The sequence below is a fragment of the Hypanus sabinus genome, chromosome 22, assembly GCF_030144855.1.
Source record: "Hypanus sabinus isolate sHypSab1 chromosome 22, sHypSab1.hap1, whole genome shotgun sequence".
In the NCBI taxonomy this organism is placed as follows: domain Eukaryota; kingdom Metazoa; phylum Chordata; class Chondrichthyes; order Myliobatiformes; family Dasyatidae; genus Hypanus; species Hypanus sabinus.
This window is the reverse complement of record NC_082727.1, coordinates 36,563,106-36,587,232: the sequence shown is the minus strand read 5'-3', so window position 1 is coordinate 36,587,232 and position 24,127 is coordinate 36,563,106. Positions and strand designations below refer to the sequence as shown.

The following is a 24,127-nucleotide window of genomic DNA, read 5'->3' as shown; positions in this document are numbered from 1 at the left end:
TCAGATGTGTAATTGAGAAAGAGCACTCACATAATCCTCATTGCCAGGATCAAACTCCAAAGCCATCTCAAAGTATTCAGTTGCTCTACCCATGTCTCCATCCAGCTGATACAGAAATGCTTTGACACCAAGAGCCTTGCTGTCATTTGCATTAACTATAAGTTTCCTATCTGCCCACTTCTCCAAATTCATGCGACATTTTTCCCGTTCTCTTGACTTATATTCAATTTTCACACCTTTCAGGAAGAGGCGAACAGCATTTGTTTCAGATTTTTTCTGGTGCAGTTCAAATAACCCAGCTTTCAGACATATGTTCTGCATATTCTCTGGACGAATGTCCACTAACTCAACCAATCTACGGTAAATCTCCTCTGCTCTGGAATATTCCCCACTTCTTATGCAGATCTGTGCAAAGTCCAGCTGTGGTGGAATAGCTGACCTTTGACGGTGTTCAACAGATTTTTCAAAGTGATACTTGCATAGATTGATCAATTCTAGGTTCTGCTGAAATTCAGGATTGCGAGGATAGTTCAGCTTATTTCTGTAGCACAATCCAAGTTGGTGGTGTAAGAAACAAGAGTGTGAAGTTAATTCCAGTGCTTTCTTCAAGAGCTCAATTGCCCTCTCGACAAAACCCCCTTTTCTATAATATTTTGCAGCATAGCGAAGCACATATGGAAGATCAGATGTCTTCTGCAATGCTTGTTCAACTAATTCATTTGCTTCCTCATTTTGCCCTAACCTCTGCAGTTTTAGAGCCAACAGCACCATGGCCACAGCATCATCTGGATCAAGCTCCAGTACTCGTCGGAAATGCTCCACTGACTGACTCTGATCACGACTCTCTGGGGTTCCAGAAAATGCTTCCAGCCGAGACAGTGCAGTTGCATATCCCATTATCCACTCCGTGTTGTCAGGGTCTTGCTCCAGAGCCTTTGCAAAGCATTCCTTTGCCTCCTCATAGTATTCAGCAGCAGAACCCAACAATGACCATCCCTTCTCCCCGTACACCTCGGGTATCATTGCTGTATAGCGAGGGCCACCACTGAGCGGTTTACAGATCATCTCCAGCTTGTCGAGATAGGACTGGGCCTCGGTCAGTTGTCCCATGTGGTAATGCACCCAGGCAAAGTTTCCATAGGTGATGATGCTTCTTCTTTCATATTCATCTTTGTGGATCTCCCTCTGAATTTTTTCAGCTTCCTTTAAATTTTGAATTGCTTCCTCATAATTGCCCTGCAGACAATTTAAAAAAGCAAGTTGATTGTAGGACTGATCTTTATACTTCAAATTCATATTGATAGAATCATGCAATCTGTACATCACATCTTCAAAGTCAATAGTTTCCTTCTGTGGCCTCCACGTGAAGTGACACTGTAGCTGGTCGAGCTTCTCTTTCAATAAATCTCCCGGTGTGTTGCTGCAAGAGAGAAAAAACAGAATCATGAATTCCATCTCACATCACTTGGTGCAGGTCTGACCTGCAATCCCATAAAAAGCAGATTTACTAACTGTATGAAATCTGCTTCTTAAAGATTTTTTATTATGGCATTGAAAACCTGGAAATGCTCAGCCTGTCAGTCTGCATCTGAGGAAGGAGAATGTTTCAGATCAGTAACCCAATATGAAGAATTGATTCATGTGATGAAGATGGAAGTGTGTCTCCTGAACAGCCAAGACAGCTGATCTGTTGCTTTGTTACACTGATGGTGGACTTGGTTTTATTACCAGACGTTGAGCTCTCCCACTATTGCAGACTTTCGTTTTTTTGCCAGCTGCCTGAGCATAGCTCCAGATCTCGGTACAGAGAAGTGGTGCTTTTCCCCAGACAGCCACCAGTACTCAGACTCAATGTCTAGAAGACTGAGAACTTCAATAACATTACTGAGATAAAGCTGTTTTGTGAAGCCCCCTGAAGTCTGGCAATTTACGAGTTACCAGACAAGATCACAGAACAATTGCATGAGCAACGTCCCCTGATCATGCTGCACATTTCTGAAAGAAAATAGACCAGCATCAAACATAGAACATGTTGTGCCGACCTTTAACCCTACTCTGAGATCAACTCTGCTTCCTGCTTCCTCCCAAAGGAGATGAATTTGCCGCACCGTGGATGCAGCTCTTCCATTCTGTCCTGAAAGCCGCTAGAGGCTGGAAATTATGACAGTTTAGAGTAGCATGTTCCTCTGGTGTATTATCTCAGTACTGAATGCAGCCAGTAGGCTCCAATGTACTCAAACCTACGCAGATATAGTGTCTGGCAGAGCTGAATCACCTCCTACCTTTAAAGATTTGAAGATTAAATATTAGCTGTCTTTGTCACACGTGCATCAAAACATACAGTGACATGCTCACTAACCCTAACTCATACATCATTGGAATGTAGGAGGAACATCTCATAAAATAGCTGTAACCACACAACTGGCAGCTGATTCCTGTGAACCCAGTGTTCTGACACTAAATACTCAGTAACCCTAAGCCATATATTGGAATATAGGATGACAGTCGAGTACCCAGAAGAAACGCACACCGTCACAGAGAGAATGTCCACATTCCTTACAAATTACCGTGGAAATCAATCTGTGGTAAAGTGATTACGCTGACTGCTAAGTTTTTCAAATAATATCGTTCTCAGTCATATACCACCGAAGACCCCTGTCTGAGGAAGACAAGTGCAGATAAACCGACTTCATCAGACTCCTACTCTCCTACTCCTCTTGCCTCTCCTGCCGTGAGTAAGGATTATTTATGATCCCTTGAACTTGCTCTTGCATCTGGTGATCAGACAGAACAGAAGGCTCTTTGAAAGTCAGGAATCAGATGCACCGAGTTACTCCGCCTAATTGGGATCCTGCCAAACCTCGCTGTATTATCATTCGCTTTTATGACTATCAGATTAAAGAACAGATCCTTCGTGAATCAAGGAAGAAACGTATATTACAATTTCGCTATCAACACTTTCGGATTGTTCAAGATTATCCACCGGAAGTTCTAAGAGCTAGACAGGCTTTTAAAGAGGTCATGTCAGTTCTTTTTAAGCTTGGCTGTCGCCTTTCTCTCAGAGATCCGTGTAAACTCAAGGTTACTACTTCTGATAATAAGGTTTCTTGGTTTACAAAGCCTGAAGAAGCTAAGAAATTTTTACAAAGTCTCCATCTTTAAATTCAACTTTGAGTTGTTTTATGTTAAATGTTTTAATTTCAGGTGTTCAATCAAGTAATTGGCGTTTTGTTGATAACCAGGTTTCTTGGTTTTACAAAGTCTTAATCATTTGTTTGACTAAGTAACTGGCACCTTGTTATCTTTCAAACTATGCAAAACATGCAGGCAGACTGCATCCATTTTCTCTTTTGCTGTTTTTCGCAGCTCCTTTTAAACAATACGTTATATTCTCTCAGTGTTATGTAGGAAGCTGTCTAAACTGCTTCCCTTTTTAATTATCTTCTATTTGTTTCTTTACTCTTTTTTTGCACCCGTGAGTATATGTTGTTTTACTTAATGATTTTCCATATTTGATTTACCTTATGTCTTTCCTTTTTTACCGAGACTAATACTTATATTTTCCCATGTTTTTTTTATCGTAATTAGCAAACTTATTTACTTTGATATTTTGTTTTGGTGTTTACAATTGTTTATTCAGCACAGCTATGCATATATATTTTCTGGAGCCACCGGAGTTTTGGGTTGGGAACGTTAGAATTAGTCTTTAGCCTCCTTTCTCTCTTTGGGGGGAGGGAGAGGGGAAATGGGTTCTTCTGTAAAGCTGATTGGATGTTTTTATTGTTTTACTTATTCACTATCTACATGTCTGTGATTACCTTTTATACATTACTAAAGGATACTTGATGGATTCTTTTATTAATATACTCAGTTTTAATGTGAAAGGTCTAAATAACCCTGTTAAACAAAATAAGATTTTCTCTTATATCCAGAAACTTAAAACTCATATAATCTTTCTCCAAGAAACCTATATTCGTAAAGATGATATTTCACATTCTTTCAAAGGATGGAAGGGTATACATTTTCACTCACCATCTTAATCGTGATCGAGAGGCGTCTCTATCCTGCTGATCAGAATGTATTCTTTATTCAACATAATGTAATTTCTGATACAAATGGGCGATTTGTTATTGTTTCAGGTAGTTTTGGGAATAAACTAATCATATTTCTGAATGTATGCGCTCCAAATACAGATGATTCCTTGTTCTTTGAATGTATTTTCTCTTTTCTGCCTGATTTGAATCGGTATTCCTTAGTGATGTGTGGAGAATTTAATTTTTGGCTTGACCCTATATTAGTCTGCTCTTCAAGTAAAACCCCTGTAACTAATAAATCAGACCTACTTTTTAAATCTTTTCTATTTCAATGTGGTATTCTTAACGTGTGGTGTTTTTACACCCCCAAGAAAAGGAATATTCATATTTCTCTCAGGTTCATCATATGTACTCTTGGATTGATTATTTTTTTATAGATAGAAACTTGCTTCCACCGGTACGATCCTGTGATTATAAGGAGATTGCTTTGTCTGATCATGCACCTGTGCTTCTGGCTTTAAGAATACCTTGTTTACTCTGTACCAAATAGAATTTGGTGTTTTAACTTATCATTGTTATCTGATAAAAATGTTCTAAAGTTTTTGGAAAACCATATTACTTTTTTCTTTAAAGAAAATTTTAAAGGAGATACTGCTGGTAATATAGTCTGGGATACTTTTAAAGCATATATTCATGGAGAAATTATCTCTTACTCTACCTATATAAAGAAAAAAGCTGACAAAGAAAGGTCTGACGTAGCAGCGATATTAAAAGATCTTGATGGAAAGTATGCCCTATCTCCAGATCCAAGTATATATAATAAGCGTATTGAAATCCAATCCAAGTATAATCTTCTGCTGACTTACCCAATTGAACGACAGCTGTTAAGAGATAAAACTCAATTTTACATTCGGGGGATAGAACTGGTAGTTTATTAGCCAATCGCTTAAAATCTTTTACGGTTAATTGTCAAATCACAGAAATTTTTAAAGATAATGGAACTAAGACATCCAACCATTCTGAAATTAACAACGTATTTAAAGACTTTTACCTTAAGTTGTATCAGTCTGACTCTTCTTCAGATAATATGAATGCTTTTTTCAGTAATATCAACATTCCTACATTGTCTGCTGATAGTCTAACACAGTTAGATCAGCCTATTTCCAATGAAGAAGTGGCTGAGGCTATATGTGCTTTACATTCTGGTAAGACCCCAGGATCTGATGGCTTTCCTGGGGAGTTTTATAAAACTTTCAATACGTTACTTTACCTTATTTATCCTCTGTTCTATCAGAGTCCTTTAAATCAGGTAAACTCATTCAATCTTTTTATGAAGCTTTTATTTCTCTTATTCTTAAAAAAAATAAAAATCCAGCTGAAGGTTCTTCATACAGACCGATTTCTTTATTAAATGTTGAGCCAAAAATTTTATCCAAAGTCTTAGCTCGAAGACTTGAAAATATTCTACCATCTATTATATCACTTGACCAGACAGGATTTAATAAAAATCGTTACTCACATTTTAATATATGTCGGTTATTGAATGTGATATATTCACTATCCAAAAAAATATCAGAATGTATATTATCCTTAGATGCAGAAAAAGCCTTTGATAGAATTGAGTGGAATTATCTTTTTAAGACCTTAGAAAAGTTTAATTTTGGGCCTACTTTTTTTCTTTGGGTTAAATTAATCTACTTGTCTCCTACCGCTCAGATTATTACTAACTCCCAAATTTCTAAGCCCTTTAAGTTACAGCAGGGAACTAGACAAGGATGTCCTCTTAGTCTTTTACTTTTTGCTTTAGCTATAGAACCCTTAGCAATAGCACTTCGAGAAGCTAAGGACATTTCTGGTATACTAAGGGAAGGTATGTCTGATAAAATTTCATTATACGCTGATGATATTTTACTTTTTATCTCTAACACTGAAACTTCTTTACCTTTGGTTCTTTCTTTAATCTCCCAGTTTAATTCTTTTTCAGGATATAAGCTGAACCTACGTAAAAGTGAGCTATTTCCTTTAAATGACCTAATGTCATTAAATGCCAAATTTCCATTCAAAGTTGTTACAAGTCAATTTACATATCTAGGTGTAACAATTACTAAAAACTTCAAGAATTTATTTAAAGAAAACTTAAACCCCTTATTGAATTATGTGAAAAAGATGCTTTCTAGATGGTCCCCTCTTTCTCTATCCCTAATTGGCCAAATTAATTCAATTAAAATGAAGATTCTTCCTAAATGTTTATGTCTTTTTCAGGCCTTACCTATTTTTATTCCTAAGACGTACTTTGATTCTTTAGATTCAATTTTAACCTCTTATATTTGGAATAATAAACAAGCTCGTTTAAGTAAAGTTTGCCTACAAAGAAATAAAGAGATGGGTGGACTAGCCCTACCCACTTTTAGGTTTTACTATTGGGCTGTCAATATAAGGAATATTACTTTCTGGTCCTATTATATTTATCGTAAAGATTGCCCATCATGGATCTCCTTAGAAGTTAATTCTGTAAAAAATTCCCCTATTGTCTCTCTTCTTGGATCATACTCTTCTTTTTCAGCAAATAAAACAACAGATAACATAATTGTTAAGCAAACTTTAAGGATCTGGTCTCAATTTAGAAAATTTTTTGGTTTAGCGAATTTTTCATTATCATCTCCCATTCTCTTTTTTTTATCCCTTCCATGACTGATAAAGTCTTTAAGGATTGGGATGAATTAGGTATTAAGTGTTTTTGGGACCTGTTTATCTCAGGATCTCTTGCTTCATTTGACCAATTGTCAAATAAATTTGCACTCCCAAAATCACATTTTTACAGATACCTTCAAATTAGAGATTTTCTACGTTTCCAATGAGCTACTTTTCCTATAGGTCCTGATAAAAATTTACTGGACGATCTTTTAATTTTAAAACCTTCTGTTAATAGTTCTATTACCAGTATCTATAACTTGTTGATTGATTCTAGACAAGACTTTTTCGATAAAATGAAAAAAACTTGGGACGATGACCTAAATTGTCAGATTTCTGATGATAGATGGAATAAAATTCTTAAACGGGTTAATAAATCATCTTTCTGTGCTCGTCATTCTCTTCTACAATTTAAAATGGTTCATAGAGCTTACATTTCTAAACAGAAGCTCTCCAGTTTTTACCCGAATGTTTCTCCACTTTGTAATAAATGCAACTCTGCTGATGCCTCTTTAATTCATATGTTTTGGTTTTGGCCTACAATTGAAAAGTTTTGACAGGAAGTATTTCATACCTTCTCTCAACTTTTTAGGGTCCAATTTGACCCAAATCCCCTTACTGCCTTGTTTGGTATTATTGCAAATGAAGATACAACTTTAATACTCCTAACCTACAAGTTTTAGTTTTTACCTCTCTTTTAGCAAGAAGAGCAACCTTACTTAAATGGAAGGAGTCTACCCTTTCTACACATCTTCAATGACTATGTGATATTATGTCGTATTTAAATTTAGAAAAGATCCGCTGCTCAGTCTTAAATTGGAAACAATCTTTTTATGACATTTGGGGACCTTTCCTAAATTACTTTTCCAAATTATAAAGTTTAACAGTTCACAGACTTTTATGTGTATTTTCATCTGAATATGTTTTTTTTTCTAATTACCCATTGTCATCCATCAGCTTTTTTCTTTGGTAGTTGGTAGGGGGTTGACTTTTTTTATATATATATAAAAAATTTCTTTTATGAATTATGACCTATCTTTAAATTTTTGATTACAGAGTGGTATACCTTTATGTGTTGTGCTATAACATTTTGATCAATTTTATTACAATATATGAAAGTACACAAGTTACGTTGAGATGTATCTATGTGTTGCACTCTGTAAATCTTTTTTCTTCTGAATAAAAATATTGTAAAAAGAAAAAGAAAAAAAGAAAGGAATCAGGTGCATATCTTGTGTTTAGTGCCATTTTATTGGATGTTAATAACAAAGAAATAATAGTAAAGCACTGCAGTTCCCTGCACTGTTTACACCTCAGCAGAGTAACGAAGGGTTCACCCTACAGTCTCGTCATTCAACTACCGTATTAGCCCGTGTGTGTTCACTCTGGGTATTTTTAAGTCATTTCACTATGATCCATTATTATTGAAAAACCACCTCCTCTATAATAATCTGTACATAAAGATAAACTGCAAGGAAACGTCCTTTACCTCATGATGTTCGTTGGATGGAAAGCAATTTGTGCTCTTTCTCAGTTTGTGCAGTTCTTCTTCTGCTGAGTCTCCGTTGTTGCGTAAGATGTTATACCTGACAGCCCTTTATACTATCAGTTACTTCCTTATTGTGAATGGAAATTGGAATTCAAAGTCTATGAATAACACAGATGTAATAAATAGAATTTAGAAGCATTTCCTGCATGCCAATATAAGCATTGATTTGCATATAAATAGTCTACATCTCACCAGAATGCCCGTGTAGTGTGTCACTCTGAGCATCCTTTTTCAATTATTTATAATTTTCTCTGTTTGTAATTGTAAGCAACCTGCAATTCTGGTCACTATCTTATTTCAGTTCTCCATATTTACTATCAGTTTAATGTTCCCTCCCAGTTTACTCTCACACCTCATCTTCCCACTGTTAATCAATATTTCTGCCCTCTTTGGCTGAACTCTGAACTGCCCCCAATCCTCAAGCGGCTGCTTTTTTTGGTCTAATTCTGTGCCAATTTTCCCCCATAGGGTTGACCCTTCTTTCCTTATGTCTGTTTATGTCAATCAGGAATGGACCATTGTTGTCATTCATTCTTTAAACATCATACAGTGTCCATTCATGATCAATCCACTGAATAGTTTCCCAATCAATTGGGTCCTCATAATTTCATTTGTTCAGATTCACACCCTTGATTTCATTCTGTGACTTCACCCAGCATATTAGTGAATTCTAATCTGTTATGGTCACTCTCTGAACAGCCCACACAGGACAAAATTGTTAATTATTCTTTCTCATAGCCACAATGCCCAGTCCACGATAATCCAGTCTCAATCCAGTCTAGATCCTATCTCATCTGTTATTTGCCTTAAAGAAATTTCATCCATGTATTCCTCTTCCACAGTACTACTGATGTATGTAAACTTGTGGTTATATTTGCATTGTTCTGAAACATGGTTTCCAATTTCTTCCTTGCATGTCATCATTGTGTGTAAAAATGTTATGCTCTCTGCAGTTTTCCAGCGGCATTGATATTCTTACAGGCAATTATTGATGAATACCCAACACAACATTCAGGAACGGAGGGTAATTTACAGTGGAACATTCACTTTGTACATTCCTGGTACAATCGTGTTGACACCACAGACGAAAAAGCTCACTAATGCAAAGAATTCTGGCATAACCCTGTGCACTCTGACAGAATTTTATTGATGTACCATCGACATCATTGTATCTGGCCACATCACAGCAGAGCAGGCTACAACTGCAGTTGTGGACACAGCTCAGCATATCATGGTAACATCCCTCCTCCCTGTGGACTCCTCAGTAAAGCAGCCAGCATAATCCCTTCTAGATGATCTTCCTTCTCTGCTCTCCCACTCAGCAGAAGACACAAACACCTGAAAGCATGTTAAACCATGCTCAACGGTGGCTCTATCCCGCTGTTATCAGGCTCTTGAATGGATCTCTCGTACAGTAAGATGGAGTGTTGACCTCACAATACAAGTGATTATGTTCAGCAGTAGAAGTCAACAATGACTATCCTATTTCCCCTGTACATCAGCTATCATCGCTGTAGAGTGAAGGCACTTTGCAAATTATCTCCAGAGTGTAGATGCAGGATTGGGTCTCAGTCAGTTGTCCTAAGTGGTAATACATCCAGGCATAGTCAACAGAGGAATTAATATTTATTCTTTCCCATCCATCTATGTGGTTCTTTCTCAGAGCCTCTTTTGCTTTCTCTAAATTTTGAACTGCTTCTTCATAGTTGTTTTGCAAGTAGTTCACAAAATCAAATTGGCTGTGAGGCTGGTCTTGTTTTTCCCACCAATCTTTCTTGAATCTTGTAATCTGTGTTTCACATCAACTAGGTCAGCGGATTCCAAACTTTTTATGCCATGGTCCAATACCATTAAGCAAGGGTATTTATCTTTTGCTGTGTGCTTTCACCACACCCACCAGACTGATATCTAATGTAGAAATCAAAGGTACTATTGTAAGACCCCCCCCCTAAATAGCAGCATAGCAGTGATGGGTAAAAGTCTATGATTATTAAGTATTCCTATACTTATTTCCTGAAAATCTTGCACTTTAAAATGTTAAATCTCTGGAGTTATTTCCTCAAGTTTTGTGAAGTAGTGTCCCATTAGATAATTAAATAGGAATTAAACACCCAGTCTTTCCAAAAGTTGTAACTAAAAGACTCCAGAGACTGATTTGGTCTGGCTTTACTGGTTGTTAGATTGATTAAGAATGTATGAATAATACAACTTCTGCCAAAAAGAGATGTTAAAATACACCTGAAGAAACAGTTCTTTCAGAAAGGAAAATAACCTGGAACACGGTCACCTCTCATTGGCAATTTGAATGAGAAAGATTGTTTTCAACTTTACAGTTGTGCACGCTTTGTTTCTGTGTCTCCATCTCTGCACAACAGAACGCTGGACCTCCATCTCTGCACGGGAGAACATTAGTATGACAGCATTACAGAGTTTGGAGTTCAATCTGGGCGTCCCTGTAAGGAATTTTAAGATCAATCCCATGAAATGTGTCAGTTTTCACCGACTGCTTCAATTTCCTCCAAACATCCAAAGACACACAAGTTAGTAGGGTAATTGGTCATTGTAAATTGTGCTGTGATTAGGCTAGTGTTAAATTGCGAGTTGCTGGACAGCAAGACACAAAGGGCTGGAAAGGCCAATTCCACGCAGTATTCCTAAATGAAATTGTCTTGATTGCTGCAGCTTGCCTTCTTGGGTTTTTGAGCACCTTTATTTACTAATCAATACCTTAACTAGAGTTGTTAAGCCCTTGTGTTTTTGATTTAATCTTATCAAGTTAATTGTGGCTGGAACAAGTTTCCTGCAGTCTGTCTTTATTTAAAGAGGACTCTCAGTTGTGGCTTAGTGGGGACATTGTGTTGGAGTCGGTGAATTGTCTCATGGTGTTGCTCAGTTGTCCCTCTGAAGCGCTGATCCAGGTCTAACCTTTTGTTTCCTTCTCCTCCTGGGGATCCAGCTGTCCCTCCACACCTGGTCTAAGTGAATGATCTTTCTGGTCAAATACAGCAATAGCAAATTTCTACTGTGCTCTCCCTGATTTAATGGCCAGTTGACAAGATAAAATCCAGAAAATCTTAAAGTTGGCAGCAGCTGGAATGTGTGAATGAGATTCAGTTAAAATTTTCTGCAAGTGTTTAGTGAAAATTGGTGCACTTGTTTATGTTGACAGGAATGATCAATGTGGACATCTGGGCTCCTGTGTTCAGAGAAAGTTGGATGTCCAGCCAGATGATGCTCTTGGTGGGTAACATGGTGCTGGAGAGTAGCAAAATGTGTCTGTGCAGCTCTGAAAGGAAACATGAAATATTCCCAATTAGGACTACCACAGCTGGAATCTACAATCATTGCCAGAGGTATTTCAGTAAGCAACATTGTTATTAGATGTTTAAGAAATCTGATCTTCAAAATCAGAAGACTTGTCTGCAGACCACTGGGATAGTGAGTGCAGTTTCCCTTTAAGAAAACACTCCAGCCTGGATGAGTTTCAGGTAACATGGGGCTCTGAGTACCAAACCCACCATCCTCCTGGCTAATGTTCACAATTTGGAAAATAAAATTGAGAAACTCAGAGCAAGGGTGGAGTACATCAGGGATTGTTGTGTACTGTGCTTCACAGAAAGATGGCTCACCTCTGGAACTCTGGACATAGTGTTTCATTCGAAAGATTTCACCTTCCACTGCATAGCCGAGACAATGGCATCAGTTAAAGGCAGAGGTGACAGTGTTTGCTTCTGATTAACTGATTGTAGTGTACAGATGTGGTAGTTTTTCTCAGTCCTGCAAACATCAGAAACTATAAACTGTAAACTGTGCAAATGCAGGTATAAATAAATAGCAATAAATAAAGAACATGAAGCAACAATATAACAGAGTCGTTACATGAGTGTAGTTATCCCCTGTTGTTCAAGAGCCTGATGTTTGAGGAGTAGTAACTGTTGTTGAACCTGGTGTTATGAGTCCGGAGGCGCTTGTACCTTCGATGTGATGGCAGCAACAGAAACAGACGTGGCCTGGGTGTGAGGATCTTTGATGAAGGAGGCTGCTTTTCTACAGCAATGATTCATGTGGATGTACTCAATGGCTGGGTAGATTTTACTCAGGATAAGCTGGGCTGAATCTACTACCTTTTGTAGCACTTGCCACTCAATGGCATTGGTGTTCCCATAACAATCCATAATGCAGCCAGTCAGCACACTTTCCACCACACATCGATAGAAGTTTCCAAGGTCTTCAATGACACACCAGACCTCCGCAGACTCCTGTGGAAGTAGAGGTGCCGTCGTGCTTTCTTTGCAGTAATATTCATATGATGGGTCCAGGAAAGGTCTCCTGAGATAATGACACCCAGGAATTTAAAGTTACCGGCTCTCTCCACCTCAGATCCTTCAATGATTTCTAGCTCATGGACCTCTTGTTTTTCTCTCCTGAAGTTGACAATCAGTTCCTTGGTCTTATTAACTTTGAATGAGAGACAGGAGCTGATGTGCTTCAACACCAGCCTCTCAAAACACTTCATCACTGTGGATGTAAGTGCCACTGGGCGATAGACATTTAGACAGGTTAGCACACTCTTCTTGGGCGGTATGATTGAAGACTGCTTGAAGCAGGTGGTACCACACACTGCTGGAGGGAAAGATTGAAGATAGTCGTGAATACACCCACAAGTCCGATGGCACAAGTCTTCAGTACTTGGACAGGTACACCATGCAGATCGGATGTTTCTTCCTGGATTCACTCTCTTGAAGGCTCTTGGGGGTGTGTGATGGTTCCTCGCTGTTCTGGTGGTGAAAGTGAGCATAGAAGGCATTGAGCTAATCTGGAAGCAAAGCTCTGCCTTCCCCCATGATGCAATATTTACCTTTGTTGGAGGTTGTGGCACTCAAACCCTGCCACAGCTGTTGAGCATCCCTCATTGATTCCAGTCTAATTCAGAATCCCCACTTTGCTCAAGAGATGGTTTTCCAGAGGGCTTCTGGAAAACCCGGGACAATATTGTTGCGAGCACACTCATCCACAGCTGTTTTCATAAAGTCTGTAACAACCTTGGTGTAATCATTCAGGTCCTCAGATGAGTTCTTGAGCATGATGCAGTCCAAGAATTTAAGATATCCTGCAACCATTCCTCAGCCATTCCAGACCACCACTTAGTTGTCTTGATATCTCGAGCCTTGCCTTTTAGGCTCTGCTTGTAGCAGAAAGTCAGAGTACAGCCAAGTGATCCGATTTACAAAAATGCATTCTGGGATGGAACAATAGGGATTCCATATCGTAGTGTAGCAGTATGTATTTATCATAGTACCCCAGTGGTATAGTGTATTGGGACATCTGATGCAACATGTTACGTGATGGTCATAATTAGGAAGATATTTCTTCAAACAGGCCTGGTTAAAGTCACCAACTGTAATTTGAAATGCATTGGGATGTGCCATTTCTTGTTTACAGACAACATAGAAGGCATTCAGTTTCGTGAGTCTTTGCTCATACTTGGCCACTAGTTGTATGGTGGACAAATTTGCCAAATATATCTTCCCTTTAACTTGGTTTAATTATATTCAAAGCTTCCCAAATGGCTGTTTCTTTGTTGATTTTGGGATTCTGGCAAGTTGCCCAAAATAGTTGTTAATCTAACTAGCCTCTCCCCCTCTCCCCCACTCCCCCTCATCTCATCAGAATTGTGACATCCATAGAATGATTTCTGAGAGCAAACATGAGGAAATCTGCAGATGCTGGAAATTCAAACAACAGCACACACAAAATGCTGGTAGAACATAGCAGGCCAGGCTGTCTGGCCTGCTGTGTTCTACCAGCATTTAATGATTTCTAAGGATTGGTTGCAGGCTTTCGTCCCGATTCCCACTGAGAAATGTGGAAGTTTTAAGAGCATTAGATCATTGAGGAGTGTGGTAGAACAGAGGAATCTGGGAATACCCATCCATTGTCCATTGTAAGTGCTGTCACAGGTAGATATGGATATACAGAGAGGTTTTGGCACATTGGCCTTCATAAATAAAAGCACTGAGTTCAGGAGTTGAGATGTTGTGCAGAAGTTATATAAGATGTTGATGAGGACTAATTTAGAATATTATGTGCAGTTCTGATCACCTACCAATATCAATGAAATTGAAAGAGGACAGAGAAAATTTCCAAGGTTTTTGCTGGATCTTAAAGATCTGAGTTGTAAGAAATATTGAGTATGTTAGGACTTAATTCCTTGGAGCATAGGAGTGTGAAGGGAGATCTGATAGAGGTTTATAAAATTATGAAGGGTATAGATTGGGTAAATGCAGCAGGCCTTTTTCACTGATGATGGGTGAGACTTGAACAAGAGGACATGGATTAAGGGTGAAAGTGAAATGTTTAAGGGGAACATGAGGGGGAACTTCACTTTGTCACTCAGAGGCTAGTAACAATCTGTTGTAAATAATAACCAGTTGGAGCAACTGAGAAGGTGAAGAACCATCTGTGGAGGCAAAGGGATAGTTGTCATTTCAGACTGAGGCCCTTTATCAGCACTGAGAAAGAGCCAGTATAAAGAGAGGAGTGGGAGGAATGAGGTAGGGTTTGGCAGATAGTAGGTGAAACCAGGTGAGGAAGGGGACGGTGGACAGATGGAACAAAATGGGGGAGGTCTTGGGTGGAGCTGGGAGGATAAGTAAAGACAGTTTGAGAAGAGAGGTAACAAAGAGGTCATTGGAGCCCGGTAGTATGGAGTAAGGGTGGGTGTCTAGATTCCTGACCCACAAAACAATAAACACAAAAGAACACAATTAAAGAAAAAGAAATAAAAGAGGATCATCCAACATTCTAGAGAATAAATAACACAAATCATGAAAACAATTCAAGCAAACAACAACATTCCAAACACTGGAGCAGCCTGGTGTAGGCCCAAAGCCTCACTCAGCATATTAGCAGGCATACAGCATACCAGCAGGGCCTGGCTTCATAGCCTCAGTTCCATAGAGACGGGAGTGACCATTGCAGAGAGTGACTGAAATCGGCTCGCACCTTAGATCCGACACCTTGACTTTTCATTCTATCTGGGCCAGCATTAAAATGACCAAACAATGGAGCAGCAAAAGGCTCTGACACCCTGGAGAGAGTGAACATTGAGGAGAATGAGCGAAATCAGTTCTCACCTTCTATCTGAACCAGCATTTAAGTTGAATATATAGTAGATTATACCTGTCACTAGAACCTGGCTACAGCGAAGGGCTCGGGCCTAGACCACGCAGACCAGCGACTCTCTCCAGTCCCAGATTTTCCCACCCAGTCTGAAACCGCTCTCAAGCTCTTCAAATCAGCTTGGCACCCAGAGCGATCCATCCTCGCACCGAGGCCATGAGAACTCCACTGCCCCGACTCACGTCTCCAAATGGCTCACTCTATCTACACTGATTCTGTAAAACACCGTCCCAGCACAGTGAATGACACGTTGAAAGTAGGTCTTTTTGTTATTTTAATATTCATTCTCTGGTGTTACATCTTGTTAACAATGCTGATGAGAGAAGGTAAATATAAAAAATGAAAGTGAACCTTTAGCTGTAAGTCCCTTGGAAAAAGCAGATGGCTTGTACCTGGAAGAAAAAAAGGGAATAACCTCTCTTTAAGTGTTCTTATGTTAGTTGGTATGTTGGGTAAATCAGGACTTCACAGACTTTCTGCATGTGGTGGAATTTTCATATTGAATGCATTAAATGGGGACTTCCTAACTGGTTGCCGATGGAGTAGCAGCTTTTTGCAATGGCTCCTATCTTACTTACTTTACTGTTTCCAACCTATTCTGAAACCTTACTTTTAAACATGATATTGTTTCACTATGACTACAAGGGGTGCCAAAGGTACTAAAAAAGAAGATCCTCCTGCATCTTTGGAATCTATTATGAAGCTGCTTTGAAGGCACAGAGAAGAATCTTCTGCTGAAATTAAACAAATAGATGCAAAATTGGATTCTATTCACAAAACCTTAACTGAACATGATAAATGAATAGAAAAGAATGAAGCAACGCTGACAATTTTAGATGCGAAAATTGATGACCTGCAAAAGCTTTGTTAAAAACAATCAATGTCAGATGAAAAATTAAGACAGAAGATTATCGATTTAGGAAGTAGAAGCAGAAGAAATAACCTACAAATTCTGTGCCTTGAAGAGTTAATGGAAGGTGATTAGCCTAAGGAATTCTTTGCAAGCTTTTTGACACAATTATATCCTAAAATTTTACCGTCCTTACCTATGATCGATCAAGCTCATAGATCGCCTGTGCCCAGATCAGCTCCAGGAACAATAATCTGTTTTCATGAATTTCAAACAAGGGAACTTTTAATTTGTGAATCCCGTCGAAGTGAAATGATTGATTAATATGACCAGAAGATTAGAATCGTCGAGGATTTTTCACCCAAGGTTATGAATGAGTGAGCTAAGTTCAAAAAGGTTATGTTGGAACTTTTCAACAATGGTTTCTAGCTTTCTCATCATTATCCTGCTCGGCTCAGAATTATACTGAAGGATGGCTCTAAAGAATGTTTCTGTTCGACTGAGGAAGCCCAGAAAATTTTGGAATCTATAGACTGACTGTTCAGTATCTTTCTAGATGAATAGTTGCTTCTTTTACTTGTGGTAAACCTTTGTAGCTAACTCTGTTTTTGAACCTTTTAATGCTTTCCTTAGAGAATAAGACTTTAACGAGTAAATACCTTGTGTGTTCATATGTTTTGAATTTTGATAGTTTTTTATTATTGTATATTATGCTTATAATTCTTCAGGTTTGTCTTCTATCAGTAAGGCTTTGTATGGGTATTTTTCATTTTATCTTTTTGAAACTGTAATAATTATTCTATATGTGTCTTGTTATGAGGCCTAAGTTTTGTCTCCATCTGTTGTTTTGTCTGGGTTGGAATGCAGCCAACTTTCAAATCAATTTGGAGCTAAACCAGTAGGTCTTATTGGGGGGGGGGGGGATGTTAGGTGTAGCTGTCGACTGTCGTTTGGTTGACCTTCTGACTTTGAGAGGAGGGTGGAGGGATGGTTTTTTCTGGAAGCTGTTTTGGTCTCTCAGCCAAATCTGCTGGTTGGTTACCCTATCTCAAAGTTCTTTGTTTGGTTTTAATATTTCAATGATTATTACTTTAACCTTTCTTGTAAAGAGTATTAAAAATGGATCAAACTATTAACTTACTTAGTCTTAATGGGAAAGGGTTAAATCACCCTGTGACATGGAGTAAGATTTTTGCCTATATTAAAAAACTTAATGTCCCAATTTTTTTTTTACAAAAAACTCACGTATGTACAATTTAAGGGTTTTTAGCCGATGGAGAGAGCTTCATTTTCATTCCTCTTTCCAGGCTAAGTCTACGGGGATTTTCATCCTTTTAGATAACACAGTTCCATTTGTCCAACATAAAGTAGTGTCTGATACTAATGGGCATTCTGCTTTAGTGTCAGGAAAATTAGATAATAAATTAATGGTATTTGCTTATCTGTATACCCTGAATGTAGATGATCCAGGATTGTTTGAGCATTTTTATTTTCTTTTATGCCAGATTTGAGCCTTTACTCATTGGTGATGGGAGGAGACTTTAATTGCTGATTAGTTCCAGTTTTAGATCGGACATCTTCTAAGCCAGCGACATTCAATAAATCTGCTTTGTTTATTCAATCTTTCCAAATGAAACGTGGTATTGTTGATGTCTGGCATTTCTTACATCCAGTAGACAGGGAGTATTTGTTTTTCTCTCATGTCCATCATACATATTCTAGGATTGATTATTTTTAATGATAGCCAAATGATTCTATTAGTTTGATTCTGTGAATATAAAGAGACTGCAGTCTCAGATCATGCTCCTGTGTTTTTGTCTTTAAATCTCCCTCGTCTCCCTCAGATAAACAGATTTTGGCGTTTTAATCTAACTTTGCTATCTTATAAGGATTTCTTAAAGTTTCTCGAGAGACAACTTTTTTTTTGAAGAGAATAAGCTGGAAGAGACTTCTAGTCTTATATGGGATGCCTTCAAGGCTTTAATAGAGGACAAATTATTTCTTATACTGCGAGTGTTAAGAAAAAAGCTAATAAAGAGAGAACTGATTTACCTAATCAGTTGAAGCAATTAGATCAAAAATATACCTTGGCTCCAGATGCTGTTTTATATAAAAATCATGTTGAAGTTAAAGCTAAATATGATCTTTTTTTAATATATCCAATTGAAATTCAACTCCTAAATGATATAAGTCAATTTTGTATTCATGGAAACAAAACAGGGAAATTATTGGCTAACCAATTAAAAACCTTTATAGCTAAATGGCAAATTAAAGAAATTTGTAAATTTAACGGTGATTGGACAACTGACCATTTAGAAATAAAAGATACCTTTAGAGAATTTTATTCTAACCTTTCTAGTTTTGACTCTCCTAAAGATAATACTGTAATGAATAATCTTTTAGACCAATTAAACATTCCTACACTTTCTGTTGATAACTGAAAACAGTTCGATCAAATTATTTCTTATGAGAAAATTGCCGTGGCTGTACGTTCACTGCACTCCTGATGGATTTTCTGGACAATTTTGTAAGGCTTTTTCCTCATTGCTTATACCTGAATTGTGTTCAGTCATTTTGGCTTCCCCTGATTTGGGTAGGTTGCCACAATCTTTTTAAGAAGCTTCTATTTTGCTTATCCTTAAAAAGAACAAGAACCAACTGAACACTCTTCATATAGACCAATTTCCTTACTTAATGTTGATACTAAAATCTTATCAAAGTTCTGGCTCGTAGTGTTGAAAATATTTTACTATCTATCATTTCTGATGATCAGACTGGATTTATTAAAAGTCAATATTCCAACATTAATATTCATCATTTATTAAATGTGATCTATTCTCCTTCTAAGGAGATTTTGGAATATGTGATATTCTTAGATGCTGAGAAGCCTTTCAATCGGGTTGAATGGAATTATTTATCTAAAGACTTAGAAAAATTTTATTTTGGGCCCGATTTCATTCAATGGATTAAATTACTTTATTTATCTCCATCTGCTCGGGTTCTTACTAATTTTCAGAATTCCAAAGCATTTAAACTTCGGCGTGGAACCAGACAAGGCTGTCCTTTGAGCCCTTAGCTCTTTGATTTGGCCTTAGAAACCTTAGCCATTGCTTTTCGAGAATCTAGTTATATTAAGGAGAGGTACTACCCACAAAGTTTCGCACTATGCTGATGACCTATTGTTTTTTATTTCTAATGTTGAGACTTTGTTATCTCCTGCGCTTTCTTTACTCTCCTGTTTCAGCCAGTTTTCAGGATATAAACTGAATTTACATAAGAGTGAACTTTTTCCTTTGAATAATTTGGTATCAATTAATACTAACCTTTCTTTGAAAATTGTAAGAAATCAATTTACCTATTTGGGTGTAACAGTTACTAAGAATTATAATCACTTACCTAAAGAAAATTTTCTTACCCTAATGAATTATGTAAAAATGGCACTATCAAACTGGTCTCCCTGCTCGTTATTGTTGATTGGCCAAATTAATTCTATTAAAATGAATATCTTACCTAAATTTATATACCTTTTTCAGGCCTTACCTATTTTTATTCCTAAATCCTTTTTTGATTCTCTTGATTCTATTATATATATATATTCTTCTTATATATGGAAAATCAACCATTCTCGACAAAAAACTTCATCTTCAGAAAGCTAAAAGGAATGGAGGTTTAGCTTTACCAAATTGTAGGTTGTATTACTGGGCAGTCAATATATGAAATTGTACATTTTGGTCATACTGTATTAAACATGAGGACTGCTCAGTATGAGTTTCTTTAGAAGCTGATCCTGTTAATAAAATTTCTATCATTTCTCTTCTTGGATCCTCACTTCCTTTATCTGTAACTAAACTAACTGACAATTTGGTAGTTAAACATACTTTGAGGATCTGGGTACAATTTAGAAAATAATTAGGTTTATTGAGATCTTCTCTTTCAAGTCCCATTTTTTCTAATTTTTTTTAAACCTATCACCGATCCAGATTTTTAAGAATGAGATAGATTTGGTATTAATGCTTCCAGGCTCTGTTTGTTGGGGGAAGTTTCTTTTTGTTTGAGCAATTGTCAGCAAAATATAGCTAACCAAAAAACCCACTTTTATCGATATCTACAAATTAAAGACTATCTGCAATCTCAATTATATAAAAGTCCCGATAAGAACTTATTAGATGTAATATTTAATTTGAAACCTTTTCATAATGGTTCAATATCCAATATTTATGGCATGTTACTGGGAATGAGAAATGCACCTTTAGACAAAATTAAAAATCCTTGGGAACACGATTTATAGATTTCAATTTCTGAGGAAACTTGGAATGGAATTTTTAAATTGGTTAACACTTCATTGTTATGTGCTTGCCACTCCCTCCTACAATTCAAAGTGGTTCATAGGGTTCACATGACCAAGGATAAGCTATCTTGTTTTTATTCAGATATATCTCCCTATTGTGATAGATGTAACAATGGAGAAGTTTCACTAATTCATATGTTTTGGACATGTCTGAGTCTTGAAAAATGCTAGAAGGAAGTATTCCAAACATTCTTCGTACTTTTCAAAGTAAATTTTAAGACTAACCCTTGACTGCCTTGTTCGGTATTGTTGGATGAAAAGATATTATTTTGCAGACATCTGATTTGCACATTTTGGCTTTTATTTCTCTTATAGCTAGGAGGGCGCTCATCCTTAAATCGAAGGATGTCATTCCACCTACACATGCTCAATGGTTACGTGATGTCTAGTCATGCTTAAATTTAGAGAAGATCCGTTGTTCAATTTCTGAATCTAGTCAAGACTTTCAAACATTGTGGGGACTATTTTTGAACTATTTTCAAAACCTTTGCTTTGCTACTAAAGTGCAGATGTTGGCTAATAACATATTTCACTATGTGATAAGGATTTTTTTTTCCTTTTTCTTTCTTTACCAAACAGCTTCGGTCTTGGAAGTGGGATTAGATTCATTTTTTTTGTATAATAAAATTATCACATGTTATTCAATGAGTTTATTATTGAATGTTATTCAATGAGATTCCAAGTGTGATTCAAATATAATGTGTTTGATAATTCATCCTTTTTTTGACTTATAATATATCTTATTGTACTCTGTGTCCTTCCATGTAGAAAATTAATAAAAATATTGAAAGAGAATGCATTAAACAAAAGCTATTTCAGTTGAAGTAGTAACAGCAGATATTACAAAAGGTTTCAGAAAGTCAAGAGAAATCAGTGTCCAAAGTGGAGAGTTTTTGTTGATACAGTATAATGAAACATAATACAAAATAATTATTTATTTATTGAGATACTGTGAGGAATAGGCCCTTCTGGCCATTCGACCCATACCACCCTGCAATCTCCTGATTTAACCTAGCTTAATCAGGGAACAATGTACAATGACCATTTAACCTACCAACCAGTACATCTTTAGACAGCAGGAGAAAACTGAAGCACTCAGAAGAAACACACTCAGCCAAGGAGAGAGCGTGCAAACTCCTTACAGGCAGCGGCAGTTATTGAACCTGGGCCGCCTATACTATGAAGTGTTGTGCTAACCACTACACTACTGTGCCACTCTGTCTTGTTACAGTTCAATTGACAAAAAGAGATGCTGTTGAGTTCCACTGCTGTTAGGCATTTGCATGTATTCAAATACTTTGAAAGCATTATATTGTCATTGAAGCCATGTATTCACAGGTATGATAGCCCAGAAACCGGTGCGAACTGGATAAATTTGCATTAGTTGTCATATCCATTTGAAATTACTCTCATTGAATGCGGGTTCGGCGTCTCTGGCTAAAACTGAATAATGTAATTCACAAAGAGCACTCAGATATTCACTACTAGAATCAAAATCCAAGGCCATTTCAAAGCATCCACTAGCCTTTACCTTCTCCCCAGCCATCTGGTACGATAACCCCAGCACACCCAAGGTTTTACTGTTGCTTGGTTCCCAGTCAGTTTGCCTTGCTGCAATCTCTCTTAATTTATTGTAACAGACTTTCCAGTCTTCTTTGCCATGTTGGATTTTCAGTGCCTCCAGAAAATGGCTAATGGCACTTGACTCAGAATTCATGTTGTTCCGTTCAATTAATCCACACTGCCATTTTTCATCAGGGCTTTACAATTTCCAAGCTCAGTAAACTGTTGTAGATTTGTTTTGCTTTTTCTGATTCATTAATCTTCAGATAGACTTCGGGCAAATCCATCTTGCAGAAATTATTGATGGTTTTAGTTGAAATGTATTTCTAAGTTTACACTCACAGTGATGGATCAGTTCATATCTCTGATGAATGGAACATGTGGGGATTTCTGCTGCCTCTGTTTTTAATCAGAAAGAAATGTTTGATTTTGCAACATAATCCTAACTAATGGAGTAAGATGGCAGAATTTGGTGGTTCATTCTGAAACTGTGTGCAATAACAATATTGCAGTATTGACATTTCCCTGTTCTCTGTAAAACTTTTCTGCATAGTCAATTCTAACAGTGAGAAGTGATTGGGGAAAGACCTTTCCACAGGCACAGTACACATAGGTCTGTTTGGATATCTAGAGCCTAAGTAGAAGGGCATAATTCAGAAAGAGAATTGAGATACTCTTCATTGCCAGGATCAAATTCCAAGGCCTTTTCAAAGCATTCAATAGCCTCAACCTTCTCCCCAGCCAGCTGGTGCACTAATCCAAGAATACCAAAGGCATTGCTATTTCTTGAATTCCTCTGCCTTTCAAAACGATATTTGAACTGACTGATCAACTCAGTTCTGTTGAAATGCAGCTCTGTCAGGACAGTCATTGTCCACTCTGGGTATTTCAAAGTTACTGCACTATGATCCACTAATTTTCACAAACCACCTCCTCTATAATAATCTGTACATAAAGATAAACTGCAAGGAAAAATTCTTTACCTCATGATGTTCGTTGGATGGAAAGCAATTTGTGCTCTTTCTCAGTTTGTGCGGTTCTTCTTCTGCTGAGTCTCCGTTGTTGCATCTGATGTTCGACCTGACAACCCTTTATACAATCCATTACTTCCTGATTATCACTAGAAAATCAAATTCAAAGCCAATTGATAACACTGAGGCAATGAAAAACAATTTGGAGGCATTTTCTGCATCAGCATTGCTTAACCATAGAAATAACAGTTTTTATTAAGTTTATTTTTATTATTTCAATTCATAATTCAAGTCAATTAAAATGTTCCCTACAGTGTAAGGTGGAAAGTTTCCTATCTTGTCCAGGCATGTTTGGGCATGCTTAGGTGGCACAGCTGCTGCATGGCAGGACAGGTTTCAATAATAATTATTGGATTCAGGACTGTAAGGATGGAATTTGATAAGACTAAGCACAAAAATTTTTATGACAGATTTTGATATTTGAGACAGATTAAGGGAAGCATTTTAGTTGGTCCACAAATCAAACAGATCATCAATGACAGGCAATTTGAAGAACTTATAGTGGGATTGGAGAAAATCACATGGAAGGCACTCAAGGAAGTTGTTGAAAACTTTCCTGACATCCACAGAGCACCAAACTACATGCAGCTGGTTGAAAGCATGCTTCAAGCATATAAAACTATGAAATGCAACATGTCACCAAAGATTCATTTTCTGCATTCCCACTTAGACTTCTTCCCTGCAAATCTTGGTGCTGTTAGTGACGAGCATGGTGAAAGTTTTCACCAGCACATTGCGGTCATGAGGAAAAGATACCAGGGAAACTGGAATCCAGCAATGCTGGCAAATTATTTTTGGACACTTAAGCAAGAAGCCTCAGACACTGAGTACAAATGAAAATCATTAACAAAATATTTTTAACTTAGTTGAACTATTGAA

The 24,127-nt window shown here is 37.4% G+C and overlaps 1 protein-coding gene across 1 annotated transcript; it reads right to left on the bottom strand.

Moving 5' to 3' along the window:
- On the bottom strand, nt 1-22,371 carry LOC132379833 (interferon-induced protein with tetratricopeptide repeats 1-like). The gene is made up of 3 exons (XM_059948111.1): nt 22,186-22,371; nt 1,729-1,919; nt 1-1,420 (listed from the first exon to the last, which is right to left on the bottom strand). Exons 1-3 carry the CDS (start codon nt 22,369-22,371, stop codon nt 1-3), a joined length of 1,797 nt encoding a protein of 598 aa, XP_059804094.1.
- Nucleotides 22,372-24,127: the final 1,756 nt, after the last annotated feature.

Coding starts and splice junctions, on each gene's coding strand:
- LOC132379833 (XM_059948111.1), bottom strand. CDS start 22,371: ATGAATTCTGAGTCAAGTGCCATTAGCCATTTTCTGGAGGCACTGAAA. Junction 1,920..22,185: donor ACCAGATGGCTGGGGAGAAG/GTAAAGGCTAGT, acceptor GTAAATTGCCAG/ACTTCAGGGGGCTTCACAAA. Junction 1,421..1,728: donor GTGGGAGAGCTCAACGTCTG/GTAATAAAACCA, acceptor TCTCTCTTGCAG/CAACACACCGGGAGATTTAT.